Source organism: Schistocerca piceifrons, chromosome 6 (assembly GCF_021461385.2).
Source record: "Schistocerca piceifrons isolate TAMUIC-IGC-003096 chromosome 6, iqSchPice1.1, whole genome shotgun sequence".
NCBI lineage: Eukaryota > Metazoa > Arthropoda > Insecta > Orthoptera > Acrididae > Schistocerca > Schistocerca piceifrons.
The window spans coordinates 489,387,436-489,407,042 of record NC_060143.1 but is presented as its reverse complement, the minus strand read 5'-3'; the positions used below and the strand labels follow the sequence as shown (position 1 = coordinate 489,407,042).

Here is a 19,607-nt window from a genome sequence, read left to right as displayed (position 1 = left end):
TTGATCCAAGCGTTAGGCGGAATGTTGCGCTCGGTCTCCCCTATAAGCTGCGGATAACCTTTCGCTCCCTGTATTTTGTCCTTGGTACCTTCAGAATTTGAAAGCGTGTATTCCACAGTACATAGTCAAAAGGTTTCCCTAAATCTATAAATGCTACAAACGTAGATAAGTAGTATCAGTTTTGCCCCTTGTGTTTCAGGATTTATCCCGCAACAAGACTAATCTTCCCCGAGGTCGGCATCTAACAGTTTTTCCGTTCTTTTGTAAACGATTTGTCTCGGCGTTTGGCAAGCTTGACGTTAAACATGGTTCGGTAATATTCGCACCTGTCAGCAGCACCTGCGTCCTTCGGAATTGGGATTATTACATTCTTCTCGAAGTCTGAGGATATTTCGCCTGTCTCATATATCTAACTCGTGTACACGCCGGCATCGACCGCAGCAGGGTGGAACACGTACCTGTAGCAGACCTATGACGATGGCCGCGAGCTCTGGCGATAGAGAGCTGCCGGACGCCTGGAAGATGAAGACGGCGTAGTTGACAACGGCGAAGAGGCCGCCCATCTGCTGGTTGATGGCGACCACGATGACGAGCGAGATGCCGACCAGGCTGACGGCGGAGCACAGTCGGCCGCCCACCGCCGCCCCATGGGCTGCGCCGCCCCCGCCGCCGCCGCTGCTGCTATCCCTGCCCAGCGACGCCTCCAGCCGGGCCATCTCGAGCTCCAGCTGGTCCTCCGTTATCCCGCGGCGCAGCCAGCGGAGGGACTGCACAGTCGAATACGTTGTCTTTCATATCATCCGTGTTCAGCAAAATAGCCCTCGACTGACGGAGAAAGGGGGACATAAAAGCAGATTAGCACTGGCAAAAAGGGCACTTCTTTGTAGTGTTGTAAAATGCCTGGCCACTTATAAGTCGCGGCAAATTATCAAGATAAATGCCTGGACAAATGACCAAAATTCATAAATGACCAGGCATTGATGCATTTTACAGATTAATTGATAAGAGGCGCTTATAAAAGAAATTAAGCTGATATTTTGTGGTGGAAAAGGTGTTTTGCAACACTGCTACTTCAGTGGTTGGTAACCAAGTTGAAACAGCTGTTTGACATTTCGGGGAGAGTTATTAGGGAAATAAATTGGATTGTAAACATAACTTTTTACATCGCTAATGAGGTCACTCACTGGGTTAGTACGTAATAAAAAAAGAAAACGGCACTCAAGTACAAAAGTAATCTTTAAAATAAAGCATTATTTATGTTAAGTAGCTAGCCTTTAGGTACTATTTTTATTTATGCTAAGCTACAGCAAAAAATTAAAAAGTTGTTCTCAACCGCTGTACCTAACGCAAGCACTTTTTTTTTCAAATTCTGAGGGCACTTGAATCACTTGTTGGTATTCTTCCCCGTTTTGTCGAAATGTGACTGTTCGTCTTCCGTAAATCAATATCTACAAGATACTCATTTCCAGTTTAAACTGAAAACGTTCCAAGCAGGTCATTTTTCCTTAACCTTCTTCCAACTGTTCAATAGCCTACTGTCTACAAAACTGTAAATAACACAAAGACTAGGTTGTGTTGCAGCTCACTCAGCCACATAGAGATGAATGACTCTCAGGGGGACAGACCAGTGCTGGCAGTTCCAGTTAACTAAATAACCCACAGAACTTCATGAAATACTTGAAATTACCAGCCCCTCACTCAATTTTCATCTAATACCTATTTCCAATAATAGCAATAACACAAATATTTACTTAGAATAGCTGGAATTAGAGTAAAAAAAATGGTTATCCCTAATGATTTTAGTTGGGAATGTGTTACGTAGCGGTTCCAATTCGACAATTCCAAGAATCGTGAATTCTCTAGGAATCGACTAGTATCGGAATGGAACGATTTCAGCATCTTGCACATCGATTCTTTGTTATCAAATCTTCTTTATGTTAGTTTCCTCGTCTTATCTTCGCAACAGTACAGCCATACGAAAGTGGATAAAGAAAGGAGCAGAACAGAGAACTATAGTTTGTCTCAAATGTCACTACATCTGACAATATTTTTTTTACTGAAAACAGTTTAACGTTTAAGGGTACATTTTTTTTATCAAGAAACACATGTCAGCAGTTTAATACATGCGGTAATATTCTTTTATCAATAATCATTCTTCAATAATGTACAGATATTTGACAGTGATTACATTAGGAAAGATGACCTAAGGACAATGTTTTTTAACACCGGATTATCACTACATAGCCGTTCAACGCGGTGTGTTTGTATGTATGTATGTTTTGTGTGTGTGTGTGTGTGTGTGTGTGTGTGTGTGTGTGTGTGTGTGTGTGAGAGAGAGAGAGAGAGAGAGAGAGAGATCAAAAATGAAGAGTGGAACTGGTAAAAAAGGACGTTATAAATGATAAGTAGCTCTCAGCAAACCGCGCAAAAAAAAGAAATGCTTCTCTCTTCTTTCCTTGCGTTCTTAGTAATAAAGGCGAGTGTAAACATTTACTAACCTTTAATATCGGGAGTATTATCCCATTTACCTACTTTAGTTGATAATTATACATTCTAGCACGAAAACTTTAAAAAATGCTTTTTTTTTATAATTGCCCAGATTTTGGGCATTTAAAACTGCTTTGCGCAAATTCCTGGGAAATGCCCTTTTACAAATGTCCAGCCCATGGGGAATTTTCCTGGCCCACGTCACCACTCCTAGACAAGAGAACTTTGTTAGTATCAAACACAGAACTTTATTCGAGGGAGGAATTTCTGAGATAGTACGTTTGGAGGACTGCTTTGTATGGTAGTGAAACATGCACTACGGTAAAACCGGAACAGAATAGATTCGAAGCGTTTGAGATTTGGTACTACAGATGAATGTTGAAAATTAGATGGACTGATAAGGTAAGGAATAAGGAGGCTCTGCGCAAAGGAACATATGGAAATCACTGACAAGAAGAAGGGACAGAATGGTCAGACATCCGTTAAGTGGAATAACTTCCACTATACAAGATGGAGCTGTTCGGGGTAAAAACTATAGAGGAAACAGAGGCTGGAGTACATCCAGCACATAATTGAGGACTTCGGTTGCAAGTGCTACTCTGAGATAAAGAGGTTGGCACTTGATATGAACTCGTTGTGGGCCACGTCAAACCAGACAGAAGACTGATGATTCGAAAAGAAAATGTTCATTATCTTTCAAAAATAATGGTGTTATATAAAGTAGGTGGCGAATAGCAAAAATATCACTTAGTTACTTAGTTGGTTTGTGTTATGTTCCAAGGATCATATTGCACCATAGATCGTAATGATGTGTAACAAGTCATTTACATTCACATTGCAAACTGAACTTAATTTTTTTTTTCGAAAAGAAAGAAGATGTACAAATAAAGAGTTAGTAAGTCCTACCCACCACCTTTCACACATTACAGTAACAGAAATTCTTCTGCGGAATAGGAGGAGTTGCAAGGCGACCGAGCGAGGTGGCGCGGTATTTGGCACACTGGACTCGCATTCGGCAGGACGATGGTTCAAGCCAGCGTCCGGCCATCCTGATTTAGGTTTTCCGTGATTTCCCTAAATCGCCTCATGCAAATGCCGGGATGGTTCCTTTTGAAAGGTCGCGGTCCACTTCCTTCCCCATCCGATGGGACCGACCAACTCGCTGTTTTGTCTCCTTCCCCAAATCAACCAACCAACCGGCTTGTCACTGCCAAGGAGAAAATTTATTAGTTTTTTTTTTTCAAATTTTACTTCTCTGTCTGTCAGAATTTTATATCACTGGGTAAGTGATCAGAAATATTTGTGGCAGCATTGTGCGATCCTTTTTGTTATAAAGACAGCTTTAATGTAGAATGACGAAAGTCAGTTTTTCTTCTGGTATTGTAATTATGTACATAATTGTTCCTTTTGAACTGTAGTGGATTATTTACAACAAATTCCATATCGGAGTATATGTACTTTGAGGCAGAAGTCAGAATGCCCAACCCCGTAAACAGATGTCTATCAAATGATCATGGGTGAGCGCCACATATTCTTCTTACAACGCGTGTTTGCGAAATAAAGGCTTTCTTTCTTTAAAATGAGTTATCCCAGAAAGTTATCCCATAAGACATTATTGGATGAAAGCAGGCAAAATACAACTTACTGATTTATCTCTCTCAAAGATTTGCAGTGTCATCACACATGCAGGATGTCCCCCGGAGGAATGTTCATTATCCTGGGAGATTTTGTAAAATGACGAAATAGTGCGACAGTTAATCGATCGACAATTCTTTATTATATACACTACCGCTTTCGATACATTTAAATTTACGTCATCTTGTGTAAACTGTAATAATGAAGATATTGCGTTAGAAGACAGTGGAAATGGATCCTCAAATATAAAGTGTCAGGTAAGGACTACGCAGCTAAAATTCCTAAAATGAATTAACACAAATTAAAAGATAGAACAGGACGTTACTTGCATCATTCGTATGGCACACGCATGCTACATTTATAGTATGTAACGAATATCATTGCCTGAAACAAAAATAAAACAGCTAAATATCAATATCTAGCTTTCTAATCCACTCCAAAATCATTCCACGTGCCCTAATAGCATCGAAGGACACACTCCTCTGTTACACGTCCGATAAATTGTTTCAGTGCATCACGGTCACAACTCGGAGAATCCATATACCCCATTTATAGAGCAAGTCATAGTACCTTCCACATCCAAGGCGGGTGCTATTTAACTCCAACCACAGTTTCCTTTCATGTTCGTCGCCAGCAGTATCACTGTTATATTTCTCGAACCATTCCCGCTCTTGGTAATTTGACAGTTGTTGTTTCAGAGATCTCTTACTTTGCTGTTACTTGTAACCAGCTGTTCAGCGTACAGTAGCGGCGGGTGTCTCGAACGCAGCCTATTTCTTCGTACGACAGGGACGTCGTGATAAATGGGTAATTCCTTACTCTCTGGTATATTATGTGGTAATCTCAAAGCAAGGTTTCAATTCTGAGAATCTGGTGGATAGATATTGCTTAGCAGCGGAAGCCAGTATAAAGGAGTGATCTGATTGTACCACTTACATTCGGGAGGACAACGATTCAATCCCGCGACCGGCCATCCTGATTTAGGTTTTCCGTGATTTCCCTAAATCGCTCCAGGCAAATGCCGGGATGGTTCCTTTGAAAGGGCACGGCCGACTTCCTTCCCCATCCTTCCCTAATCCGATGAGACTGATGACCTTGCTGTTTGGTCTCTTCCCTCAAACAATCCAATCCAATCATGTACCAGTTATCATGTGCATTGTGTTGTTGAACTGCACATCTATGTGGCTGGTATGACAGCTATTGCCTGAAGCACATTACCCTGCTCTCGAAAAAACCAGTGCCAGAGCCAGCGTACGCAAAGTCTCCAGGTTGTGTCACACAGTCTGTGAATGATGTCGCGATTTTTTGTCTTGGCTGATGAGTTTTCCAGAAGTTTTTAGTAAGATACAGTGCGGTCGAATGTGATACCAAAATACACTCCTGGAAACTGAAATAAGAACACCGTGAATTCATTGTCCCCGGAAGGGGAAACTTTATTGACACATTCCTGGGGTCAGATACATCACATGATCACACTGACAGAACCACAGGCACGTAGACACAGGCAACAGAGCATGCACAATGTCGGCACTAGTACAGTGTATATCCACCTTTCGCAGCAATGCAGGCCGCTATTCTCCCATGGAGACGATCGTAGAGATGCTGGATGTAGTCCTGTGGAACGGCTTGCCATGCCATTTCCACCTGGCGCCTCAGTTGGACCAGCGTTCGTGCTGGACGTGCAGACCGCGTGAGACGACGCTTCATCCAGTCCCAAACATGCTCAATGGGGGACAGATCCGGAGATCTTGCTGGCCAGGGTAGTTGACTTACACCTTCTAGAGCACGTTGGGTGGCACGGGATACATGCGGACGTGCATTGTCCTGTTGGAACAGCAAGTTCCCTTGCCGGTCTAGGAATGGTAGAACGATGGGTTCGATGACGGTTTGGATGTACCGTGCACTATTCAGTGTCCCCTCGACGATCACCAGTGGTGTACGGCCAGTGTAGGAGATCGCTCCCCACACCATGATGCCGGGTGTTGGCCCTGTGTGCCTCGGTCGTATGCAGTCCTGATTGTGGCGCTCACCTGCACGGCGCCAAACACGCATACGACCATCATTGGCACCACGGCAGAAGCGACTCTCATCGCTGAAGACGACACGTCTCCATTCGTCCCTCCATTCACGCCTGTCGCGACACCACTGGAGGCGGGCTGCATGATGTTGGGGCGTGAGCGGAAGACGGCCTAACGGTGTGCGGGACCGTAGCCCAGCTTCATGGAGACGGTTGCGAATGGTCCTCGCCGATACCCCAGGAGCAACAGTGTCCCTAATTTGCTGGGAAGTGGCGGTGCGGTCCCCTACGGCACTGCGTAGGATCCTACGGTCTTGGCGTGCATCCGTGCGTCGCTGCGGTCCGGTCCCAGGTCGACGGGCACGTGCACCTTCCGCCGACCACTGGCGACAACATCGATGTACTGTGGAGACCTCACGCGCCACGTGTTGAGCAATTCGGCGGTACGTCCACCCGGCCTCCCGCATGCCCACTATACGCCCTCGCTCAAAGTCCGTCAACTGCACATACGGTTCACGTCCACGCTGTCGCGGCATGCTACCAGTATTAAAGACTGCGATGGAGCTCCGTATGCCACGGCAAACTGGCTGACACTGACGGCGGCGGTGCACAAATGCTGCGCAGCTAGCGCCATTCGACGGCCAACACCGCGGTTCCTGGTGTGTCCGCTGTGCCGTGCGTGTGATCATTGCTTGTACAGCCCTCTCGCAGTGTCGGGAGCAAGTATGGTGGGTCTGACACACCGGTGTCAATGTGTTCTTTTTTCCATTTCCAGGAGTGTACTTGGGGTACTTATTGTGACGGAGAATATTGCCATGAGATTGTACCTTGAGCTCATGTTAGCTTGTTTGTTGTTAAGGTGAAAAGTACACACGTCGCTCCTACTGGTACTAGGCTTGTGCGTCCATTTTTTGAAGTATGAGTTAAGGGCCGCTAAGTCCTGTGTTAATGTTCCCTTTGACTGACCAAAGTCTTTTGATTGGCAAGCCATAGCGTTAGATACAAATAAAATCACTTAACCATCTGCGGTCATCCTCATCCCAGTGTTGTCATGGAACAAAAGGGGGACCTAGACAAACCCGAAAGAAAGGACATCATGACCGGACACCAAAAGCCATCAGAATCTTGAAATACGTAAACTGCAATAAAGAGGCGAAGAGGAATCTCATGTTGCGTGGAATTACTTACATAAATTCCATAAAAACCGTTTCCTCAGTGCTGTCCGACCGGGAACACTAACAGCAAAACCATGTACTGTAATAGTAAATGCTAGCCTTCAGTACTGAGGCCGCACACGACCCATAGCGCAGGCGCGTTATGATACAGATAACTTCAAATGTTCAAATGTGTGTGAAATCTTATGGGACTTAACTGCTAAGTTCATCAGTCCCGAAGCTTACACACTACTTAACCTAAATTATCCTAAGGACAAACACACACACCAATGCCCGAGGGAGGACTCGAACCTCCGCCGGGACCAGCCGCACTACAGATAAGTGATTAGTGAACTGTTTAAACTTGAAAATCGGGAAGTAACAGCAGAAAGGAGACGGAACCATCACAACATTAGAAATATTACCTTTCACACACGCCTTAAGTTTCCAGAATAATGTCAATGCATCCATTAATTGCATCTAGAGGATAAAAATGAAGACTTCTTAAGATTTCAACTTCTTCCAGGAAACTGAATATCCGACCTTTCTCTGCACTGTGTAGAATAGTTAAGTTATCGCTAACCTGCCGCAGCTGATGCTGGATATCAATAAATCGCATTGTCAAAGCTGACCCAAAATTGGCCAAGACTTCGTGTTATTTAAATCTCATATGAAAATGCCGCCTGTTTTGTCAGTGTATCTGCTCTTACACAACTGGCTTCTGTCACAATGAGTGCGATACACGCCAGGATAAACGTAAGGATCCTCTTTGAAAACATAACGGTCCCTTAACGCAGTGCTCAATTTTTTTGGTATGAAAAATGTCGGAGCTATGTTGGCTGACATCGGTTTCTGTCCAGTCCTGTGTGATACGTATCCATGATATGGAAACTTACAAAACCTTTTCTTTTTCTCTACTGGGTACAGAGTGATTCCCTTCCATGCTCCCTCGCGCTTCACTCGGTCTTTTTAATCCTGTATCTCAATCATAGACCCCCGATATCCGCTAGGCGCAGCAATATACACTCCTGGAAATGGAAAAAAGAACACATTGACAACGGTGTGTCAGACCCACCATACTTGCTCCGGACACTGCGAGAGGGCTGTACAAGCAATGATCACACGCACGGCACAGCGGACACACCAGGAACCGCGGTGTTGGCCGTCGAATGGCGCTAGCTGCGCAGCATTTGTGCACCGCCGCCGTCAGTGTCAGCCAGTTTGCCGTGGCATACGGAGCTCCATCGCAGTCTTTAACACTGGTAGCATGCCGCGACAGCGTGGACGTGAACCGTATGTGCAGTTGACGGACTTTGAGCGAGGGCGTATGGTGGGCATGCGGGAGGCCGGGTGGACGTACCGCCGAATTGCTCAACACGTGGGGCGTGAGGTCTTCACAGTACATCGATGTTGTCGCCAGTGGTCGGCGGAAGGTGCACGTGCCCGTCGACCTGGGACCGGACCGCAGCGACGCACGGATGCACGCCAAGACCGTAGGATCCTACGCAGTGCCGTAGGGGACCGCACCGCCACTTCCCAGCAAATTAGGGACACTGTTGCTCCTGCGGTATCGGCGAGGACCATTCGCAACCGTCTCCATGAAGCTGGGCTACGGTCCCGCACACCGTTAGGCCGTCTTCCGCTCACGCCCCAACATCGTGCAGCCCGCCTCCAGTGGTGTCGCGACAGGCGTGAATGGAGGGACGAATGGAGACGTGTCGTCTTCAGCGATGAGAGTCGCTTCTGCCTTGGTGCCAATGATGGTCGTATGCGTGTTTGGCGCCGTGCAGGTGAGCGCCACAATCAGGACTGCATACGACCGAGGCACACAGGGCCAACACCCGGCATCATGGTGTGGGGAGCGATCTCCTACACTGGTCGTACACCACTGGTGATCGTCGAGGGGACACTGAATAGTGCACGGTACATCCAAACCGTCATCGAACCCATCGTTCTACCATTCCTAGACCGGCAAGGGAACTTGCTGTTCCAACAGGACAATGCACGTCCGCATGTATCCCGTGCCACCCAACGTGCTCTAGAAGGTGTAAGTCAACTACCCTGGCCAGCAAGATCTCCGGATCTGTCCCCCATTGAGCATGTTTGGGACTGGATGAAGCGTCGTCTCACGCGGTCTGCACGTCCAGCACGAACGCTGGTCCAACTGAGGCGCCAGGTGGAAATGGCATGGCAAGCCGTTCCACAGGACTGCATCCAGCATCTCTACGATCGTCTCCATGGGAGAATAGCAGTCTGCATTGCTGCGAAAGGTGGATATACACTGTACTAGTGCCGACATTGTACATGCTCTGTTGCCTGTGTCTATGTGCCTGTGGTTCTGTCAGTGTGATCATGTGATGTATCTGACCCCAGGAATGTGTCAATAAAGTTTCCCCTTCCTGGGACAATGAATTAACGGTGTTCTTATTTCAATTTCCAGGAGTGTACTTGATTAGACCGAACTCGCTTTCATATGCCTTTGATGTCCGGTGAACATTATTTAACCTGTGTAGGAGGGCCCGGAAGGCTCTAGTTTCGCATTTAAAACGGTGTTTCGATGTTACATTCAGAACTAAATAATCCGTAGCCTGATTTCTATGCATGTCAAACTTTACCTTGCCTTCAGTTGAGGTATGTGACAGGAACGATCATTCGGAGCAAAAGAGTCTAGTAAACATGTACTTTAGAACATCTTAAGAGCTATGAGCACTTCTTGATCTTCGATACCGTGAAACAAAACTCTACTGCTGCAAGCTCTTCGCTTTCCTTATTTTTGGAGAAGGTAGAGGTGAGCAAAGCAAGAAAAAATGTGCAGTAAACACGGACTCTGATATGCATGCCTCATGAGCTGTGAGCACTTTTTTGAATAGAAGAAACGTGTTTCACGGCAGTGAAGATGAACAAGAGCTAAAAGCTTTTAAGGTATGCACTTTAGAGTTCATGTTAACTGAACTTTTTTCTTGGTATGGTCCATACTACCATATTCTCCGAATATGGAAAGCAAAGAGCTTGCAGTAGGAGAAATTTGTTTCGTACTATAGAAGACGAAGAACTGCTTATAGCTCGCAAGGTATGCATGCTCTCAAGGTATGCATATTTACTGAACTTTATTGCTTCGATTGATCGTTTCTGTCATATTCCTGAATATTGACCTTTCCTCTGGGTCACCCCGGATACACATCAAAATCTTTGAAAAAATCGGTTTTATACTGACACGAATTATCTGAAGAATGGTGCAAAATTGAGACGACTCACCTCAGGGAATATCAGTTTGGGTTCCGGCAGTAATTGAAGAGACGCTGACAGCTGCGAATCGCCTTCATACGTTCATGCTTGATGTGTTCCCTGACGGCGATGTAGTCTTTCAGCAGTATAATTGAAGATGTGCGCGGAACAACATGATGACCCTCAAATGTAAAAACTTAGAGATAAGTGTTGCCATCTGTTGCTGGAGACGGAAACTATCGAAACTGACATTAGTCTCACCCCTAAATATCAATTAGGGGTGAGACCAATGCCAATTTTGATAGCTCCCGTACCCAGCAATAGATGGCAACACATATCTCTAAGGCCTTGCGTTTGAGGGTTAGCCCGTTTTTCCTCGCATGTCTTCAATTGTCTGCGTCTCTCAGCCGGACCGTGCTACAGTGGTTTGAGGAGAATTATAGTGAACTTGCTTTGATGTCTCGGCGATTAGTTTCGCCTCATGTAAGTCCTATGATACCCTTATGCGTCGCTATCGACCATCACAGCATACGCAGATCAGCGGCCCGTTATTTACGCGAATTGCACGACCTGTGCGTAGACATATAATGCCACATACCTCCACAAACCTACCAACAAATTATCGGATCCCTGATACGCTGAATCAGTGATATATTTCGTAGCAACGACGGACAAACAATTTATTAAGCAGATGGTCATAATTTTTGGCTCATCATTGTTTATATACCCTAAGATATTTGAAGGAAGGTCTCTGATAGATTATATAATGGTAAGACAGACATTCAGGAACCGGGTTTTAAATTGTAAGACATTAACAGGGGCAGATGTGGACTCTGACCACAATCTATTGGTTATGAACTGTAGATTACAACTGAAGAAACTGCAAAAAGGTGGGGAATTTAAGGAGATGGGACCTGAATAATCTGACTGAAGCAGAGGTTGTAGAGAGTTTCAGGAAGAGAATAAGGGAACAGTTGACAGGAATGAGGGAAATAAATACAGTAGAAGAAGAATGGGTAGCTTTGAGGGATGAAGTAGTGAAGGCAGCAGAGCATCAAGTAGGTAAAAAGACGAGGGCTAGTAGAAATCCTTGGGTAACAGAAGAAATATTGAATTTAATTGATGAAAGGAGAAAATATAAAAATGCAGTAAATGAAGCAGGCAAAAAGGAATACTAACGTCTCAAAAATGAGATCGACAGGAAGTGCAAAATGGCTAAGCAGGGATGGCTAGAGGACAAATGTAAGGATGTAGAGGCTTATCTCACTAGGGGTAAGATAGATACTGCCTACAGGAAAATTAAAGAGACCTTTGGAGAAAAGAGAACGACTTGTATGAATATCAAGAGCTCAGATGGAAACCCAGTTCTATGCAAAGAAGGGAAAGCAGAAAGGTGGAAGAAGTACTTAGAGCGTCTATACAAGGGCGATGAGCCGGCCGGTATGGCCGAGCGGTTCTAGGTGTGACCGCTACGGTCGCAGGTTCGAATCCTGCCTCGGGCATGGATGTGTGTGATGTCCTTGGGTCAGTTAGGTTTAAGTTGTTCTAAGTTCGAGGGGACTGATGACCTCAGATGTTAAGTCCCATAGTGCTCAGAGCCATATGAACCAAGGGCAATATTATAGAAATGGAAGAGAATGTAGATGAAGATGAAATAGGTGATATGATACTGCGTGATGAGTTTGACAGAGCACTGAAAGACCTAAGTCGAAACAAGGCCCCGGGAGTAGACAACATTCCATTAGAACTACTGACAGCCTTGGGAGAGCCAAGCCTGACAAAACTCTACCATCTAGTGAGCAAGTTGTACGAACAGGCGAAATATCCTCAAACTTCAAAAAGAATATAATAATTCCAATCCCAAAGAAAGCAGGTGTTGACAGATGTGAAAATTACCGAACTATCAGTTTAATAAGCCACGGTTGCATAATACTAACGCGAATTCTTTACAGACAAATGGAAAAACTGGTAGAAGCGGACCTCGGGGAAGATCAGTTTGGACTCCGTAGTAATGTTGGAACACGTGAGGCAATACTGATCCTACGACTTATCTTAGAAAATAGATTAAGGAAAGGCAAACTTACGTTTCTAGCGTTTGTAGACTTAGAGATAGCTTTTGACAACGTTGGCTGGAATACTCTCTTTCAAATTCTGAAGGTGGCAGGGGTAAAATACAGGGAGCGAAAGGCTATTTACAATTTGTACAGAAACCAGATGGCAGTTATAAGAGTCGAGGGGCATGAAAGGGAAGCAGTGGTTGTGATGGGAGTGAGACAGGGTTGTAGCCTATTCCCGATGTTATTCAATCTGTATATTGAGCAAGCAGTAAAGGAAACAAAAGAAAAATTCGGAGTAGGAATTAAAATCCATGGAGAAGAAATAAAGACTTTGAGGTTCGCCGATGACATTGTAATTCTGTCAGAGACAGCAAAGGACCTGGAAGAGTAGCTGAACGGAATGGACAGTGTCTTGAAAGGAGGATATACGATGAACATCAACAAAAGCAAAACGAGGATAATGGAATGTAGTCGAATTAAATCAGGTGATGCTGAGGGAATTAGATTAGGAAATGAGACACTTAAAGTAGTAAAGGAGTTTTGCTATTTGGGGAGCAAAATAACTGATGATGGTCGAAGTAGAGAGGATATAAAATGTAGATAGGTTCAAATGGTCTGAGCACTATGGGACTTAACATCTATGGTCATCAGTCCCCTAGAACTTAGAACTACTGAAACCTAACTATCCTAAGGACATCACACAACACCCACTCATCACGAGGCAGAGAAAATCCCTGATCCCGCCGGGAATCGAACCCGGGACCCCATGCTCGAGAAGCGAGAACGCTACCGCGAGGCCACGAGCTGCGGTCTGTGGGCAGGTAATGGCAAGGAAAGCGTTTCTGAAGAAGAGAAATTTGTTAACATCGAGTATAGATTTAAGTGTCAGGAAGTCGTTTCTGAAAGTATTTGTATGGAGTGTAGCCTTGTATCGAAGTGAAACGTGGACGATAAATAGTTTAAACAAGAAGAGAATAGGAGCTTTCGAAATGTGGTGCTACAGAGGAATGCTGAAATTAGATGGGTAGATCATATAACTAATGAGGAGGTATTGAAAAGGATTGGGGAGAAGAGACGTTTGTGGCACAACTTGACTAGAAGAAGGGATCGGTTGGTAGGGCATATTCTGAGGCATCAAGGGATCACTAGTTTAGTATTGGAGGGCAGCGCGGAGGGTAAAAATCGTAGAGGGAGACCAAGAGATGAATACACTAAACAGATTCAGAAGGATGTAGTTTGCAGTAGGTACTGGGAGATGAAGAAGCTAGCACAGGATAGAGTAGCATGGAGAGCTGCATCAAACCAGTCTCAGGACTGAAGACCACAACAAGAACTCTTGAAGTCAGAACAAAGACTCATAATTTTGCTCTTTCTGCGTATAGTGCAAGAGAAGTATATTTTCGAGGAACAGATAAGGTGATTTGGTGAGATTGGCACGACTTCTCTTGTGCTGTAAGTTATGTCGTCCTTCCTCGGCGAATAAGCTTATCTGTTGCGTGACTGCTTCGCTATCTCCATAACAGAGCGCCTCGCAGTGCTGCCACAGATCTCACGTTAATTACACAGCCAGACATTAACCGCTTACGTCTGGCATGACGTCAGATGCGACGTTGCGAGAACAGGCACGGTCTTGACAAGTGCGTTGCTGTAATAATCAACAGTGCTGCTAAGGGATCCTATTCGACGTAGGCAGAACACAGTTTATAGTCACTCGCACAGGGGATGACTGAAAGTCCGGTGGAACAAACAACAGGTGGTTCCTATGGTCGACGATGGCGGAGATCACAAAGTTAACGGCTGGACAGAAGCAAAGTCCAGAGCGTGACAAAACCTATCTTGAAAGTGCACAAAAAGTCCAGGGAGCGATCCGAATCGTAAAACGCAAACAAAGGCAAGATCACTTACTTTACTATCAATGGCGAGGGGTATCATGATCACTGACCGATTCAAACTTTATTACAGGGGACTCTCTGCAATTTTCTTTATCTAAAAGAGAAGTCCAATGGAGGCTGTAACAAATTATTTATGAATCTATTCCAAGCTACAGAGACCAACAAGTGAGAACGAAATATGAGACAATGCAATACACATGTTTAGTTGAATGTTAAATCGAAATTCACTTCTTCATTGTGATTGAGTAATTAAGTGACAGAAAAATCGTTTTGAGATACGCACTTTTTTATTTTCAGTAGCTACGACATCGTTAAAGTACACATATGAAATAACTTATAGGAACCAAGAGAAATCTAAATTTAATGTATGTTGACAGAGAATCAGACGTCATGTACGGTGTATTGCTCCAGACAACTGCGAAATATGTGGAGGAGGGCTTATAGACAGATCAATAACATCTGAGAAGCTGAATTAGCAGTACAGACAATGGTCTTTTAAGGGCAGCATAAGATAGCGCATAAATCTCGTAAAATTGTGAGGAGGACAGGTAGTCACTTTCTGTTTATGCAATATTACGAGTACATAACAGGACTGAATGAACCGTTGTAAAGTATTTTGAAGGAAGTAGAGAGAACTGCATCCTAAGGTTTCAGAAGTCTGCTGACAAAAAACGATGGTCAGTATCGAGCTTATAGGATATTAATACAGAATTTTCATATGAGTTGAAACACACACACACACACACACACACACACACACACACACACACACACACACACACACAGACACACGTTTCAAACAACAGAATATGCCAGAATAATTGAAGAAGGCTGAAGTATTGTCACTACATAAAAGAGTGGTAGAGCTCTCTATAGAAACTTGAAACGTCAGGGATTCGCACTAAATTGTTTCATAAGCGCACAAGCTCGCTGCTCGCCAGTATTCTGTTTCTTCCAAAGTATAACATTTCGAACAGGCTACACGGCATAGCTCGCTGCTGCATTTATTCTGTGTGTAGCCACGTGAGGCATGACTCAATGAGCTCAAGGACTTTGATCTATGACAGCCAACCAGATGCAGGATCTGCCACAAGAGGCAGAAAGTTTTGGAATCGTACGGACGTTGATCTCCCATATGATCATGCTGCAGCTCTGAGATCAATGCACTGAGATGACCAAAAACATGGGGTACCTCCTAACAACGTGTCGGACCTACCGCCTGGCATAGAGCAGCAACTCATGTGGCATGGACTCCACATTTCGCTGGAAATACCCTGTAGAAGTACTGAGCCATGCTGGCTTTATAGCCGACCGTAGTTACGGAAGTGTTGCCGGTGCAGGATTTTGTGTACGAACTGACCACTCAGTTATGTCCCGTAAGTATTCAATGGGATTCATGTCGGGCGATCTGGGTGGCCAAACCATCCGCCCGAATTTTCCAGAATGTTCTTGAAAGCAATGGCGATCAATCGTGGCCCAGTGAAATTGCCATCTACAAAGTTCCATCGTTGTCTGAGAACATGAAGTCCATGATTGGCTGAAAATGGTCTCCAAGTAGCAGAACACAACCGTTTCCAGTCAGTGATTGGTCCATTTGGGCCCAAGGGACCAATATATTCCATGTAAACCCAACCGCCACCAGCTTGCACAGTGCCCTGTTGGCAGCTTGGGTCCACGGTGTCGTGTGGTCTGCCCCAGATTCGAATCCGACCATTGCTAAGTGAAGTCGGGACTCATCTGACCAGGCCACGGTTTTCCAGTCAACGCCCAACCGATATGGTCACGAGACCAGGAAAGGCGCCGCAGGCGATGTCAGCTGTTAGCAAAGGCACTCGCGTCTGTCTTCTGCCGCATAGCACATTTACACTCTAATGGATACGGTCGTCGTACTTCCTACATTACCTTCTGCGGTTATTTCGCGTGGTGTTGCTTATCTGTTAGCACCGACAGTTCAACACAAACGCCGCTGCTCTGTGTTATTGAGCGGAGGCCACTGCGTTGTCCATGGTAAGAGGTGATATCTCACATTTGGTACTGTCGGCACACTCTTCACATTGTGGATCTCGGAATATTGGATTCCTAAGTATTTCCGAAATGGAATGTCCCATGCGTCTAGCTCCAGTTACCGTCCCGGGTTCAAAAACTGTTAATTCCTGCCGTGCGGCCATGATCACGTTGGAAAGCCTTTCGCAGGAATCACCTGAGCACAAATGACAGATCGGTCAGTGTACTGCCATTTTGTACCTTGTGTGCGTGATATTACGGCCACCTGTATATGTGCTTATCGTTATCCCATGAATTGTCACTTGGTGTATATACTGTTGGTTTAAAGAGATTTCCACGTGTGCATCACTTACTTTTCTTCTGCAGTGTACAGGGCTATTACAAATGATTGAAGCGATTTCATAAATTCACTGTAGCTCCATTCATTGACATATGGTCACGACACACTACAGATACGTAGAAAAACTCATAAAGTTTTGTTCGGCTGAAGCCGCACTTCAGGTTTCTGCCGCCAGAGCATTCGAGAGCGCAGTGAGACAAAATGGCGACAGGAGCCGAGAAAGCGTATGTCGTGCTTGAAATGCACTCACATCAGTCAGTCATAACAGTGCAACGACACTTCAGGACGAAGTTCAACAAAGATCCACCAACTGCTAACTCCATTCGGCGATGGTACGCGCAGTTTAAAGCTTCTGGATGCCTCTGTAAGGGGAAATCAACGGGTCGGCCTGCAGTGAGCGAAGAAACGGTTGAACACGTGCGGGCAAGTTTCACGCATAGTGATGTGAAAGATTTAGTGTTTAAACCTCTTCTACCAAGAAACGTGCCAGAACTGCGAGCTCGCATCAACAATGCTTTCGAACTCATTGATGGGGACATGCTGCGCCGAGTGTGGGAGGAACTTGATTATCGGCTTGATGTCTGCCGAATCACTGAAGGGGCACATATCGAACATTTGTGAATGCCTCATAAAACTTTTTGTGTTTTTGTATGTGTGTGCAAAGCATTGTAAAAATATCTCAAATAATAAAGTTATTGTAGAGCTGTGAAATCGCTTCAATCATTTGTAATAACCCTGTATTATTTACGATTATTGTTTCTTGCAGAGTAACTTCTCGCGCAAAGTGATTATTTAAATTGTAAGGGAACACTTTATTGCCTTGTGTTTGGGTCGGAAACGCGGATCCACGAGGATAAAGATATACAGTTGTGCTTCACGTATCCCTCAGGACTTGGACAAAACACCACCTGTTACACGTCGTAAGGTAGCAACAGACACTGAACGCAGAAGAATTAAATCATTTATACCCTCTCCATGGCCATCAATCACAAAGATTGGGGCTGCAATCCTAAAGAAGTTTCTTAATACAGCGTCAACACTAACTCTGTCTCCACATTCTGTCAGGCAACGACGATGGGCAGCTGATGTGATCTACTTTAGGAACCTGCTGAGCGTCTACCGCCTGGACGTACTTCAGATTGGTCCAAGCAGAGGTCACTGAACAGGTTAAGATCAGGAGCTGGTAAATCGAGGGGCAACCTTGTGAAATGGGGACTTTCCAAAGGAGCAACGCAATGTGAATGGAGAGGAGATAATGGATCAGCTGCACAACTGTCCACGGTGCCCTGAGTCATGCAGTGATGATGAGCTGGTGAAGGCTGAAGGTGGTACAGTAGTTGTTGCTCAGTTCTGAGCTAAGATAATGTAGTTCATTATGTAAACTGAGTAAAATGTAAATTAATTAAATTGAGTTTTTGTGATATCCCTAAACATTGTAGAGTCAGGTGAACTAGAGATTTGTACGGCTTCTGACTCGGGTAAATAAATTTAACATATAGGTCTTTCGGCTAGTCCGATAAAGCATCGGAATGAAGGCATTCTGGCTGGCCATTTCGTGCTGCCATTTGCTGCTCTTTCTTACGGCGTTTCTGTAACTGCTGTCTTCTCGCAGGAGTTTAAGAACTTTATCTCCAACAATGTTAAAACACCGGCAATCATGAGAAAATTATTCACCCTTACGATCAGTGAAACCTGGTAGTCAAGGAAGGCAAGATTCGGTAACGATTGTGGACGGAGCCGTAATCAGTTACTATTGGTTCCTTTTGCAATTACACACATTTATTTTGAAACGATAATTCCAGACTCATCATTAAATCAAGATATCACACGTTATTAATGAAGAAATAAACAACTGTGTAATTAATAGTGCTTTCAGAGCGTTACGATTTACCAAATGAGCATAAATTACAGAAACAGCAAATAATGTTTTAAAAACAAGCCAGTGTGACCCCAATTAGAATTTTAAGGCAAGTAACCACAGTCACAGCTGAAGGCCTTTAACCCCAAGAACGGCAATTATTATAAATTTAACAAATATACTGTAAAACAGCAATGCAATAGCAAAGGTTAATTTTAAAAAGACAGGCAACTAATCACCAAACAGGAGAAACGAAATGATGATAACTCGGTAGCACAACCATTTAAATTTGCTGTAACACCAAGAATGGCAATTATATAAAAAATTTAAAAAACATACAGTAAAATAGGAAATACAATGGCAAAGGTTAATTTAAAAGGACAAGCAACTGATCACCAAGCAGGTGAGACAAAATGATGGTAAACTTGGTAGCACAATCATTTAAACCCGCTGTAACGCCAAGAATGGAAATTATATTAAAAATTTAGAAACTTACAATAAAACAGCAAATACAGTAATAAAACACAAGGGCCAGTCACAAACAGTGCACAAGGAATCGACCTCTGAGTAGGTCCGGCAAAAAACACTTTCACGAGCGATGAGATAGGCAGCTTATAGTTGCATTTACTTCACAAGATGGTAACTCAGACTAGTTGCAGTCTAACGAATGACTAATGAGAATCTTGTTGAGGCTACCTGACGTCCAATAAACCAAATGCAAAGACGTAAAAATACGCCAAAGCCGGAAGCAACGGACTGCACTATGCCCCCAGAATACTGTGCTTAGAGTGCCCTGAACGAGAAAGGAATCACTGCCACCACAGTAGAACAATCGCCAACCAACCCTCAATCAAGAAAGCTGTCAAAACTACACGCCTCACCGGACAGCAGCGGCAATACGAGGAAACCTACACTGCCGTTATATACACTAACCCCCA

At 44.5% G+C, this 19,607-nt stretch overlaps 1 protein-coding gene across 1 annotated transcript in view; it reads right to left on the bottom strand.

Annotated features, from left to right (window-relative positions):
- The window catches only part of LOC124803413 (facilitated trehalose transporter Tret1-like), a 47,803-nt gene that overhangs the window by 5,269 nt on the left and 22,927 nt on the right, over positions 1-19,607 (bottom strand). Inside the window, exon 4 of the mRNA XM_047264598.1 lies at positions 459-767. Coding sequence (XP_047120554.1) covers positions 459-767 — 309 coding nt within the window. The remainder of the gene's footprint in view (positions 1-458; positions 768-19,607) is intronic.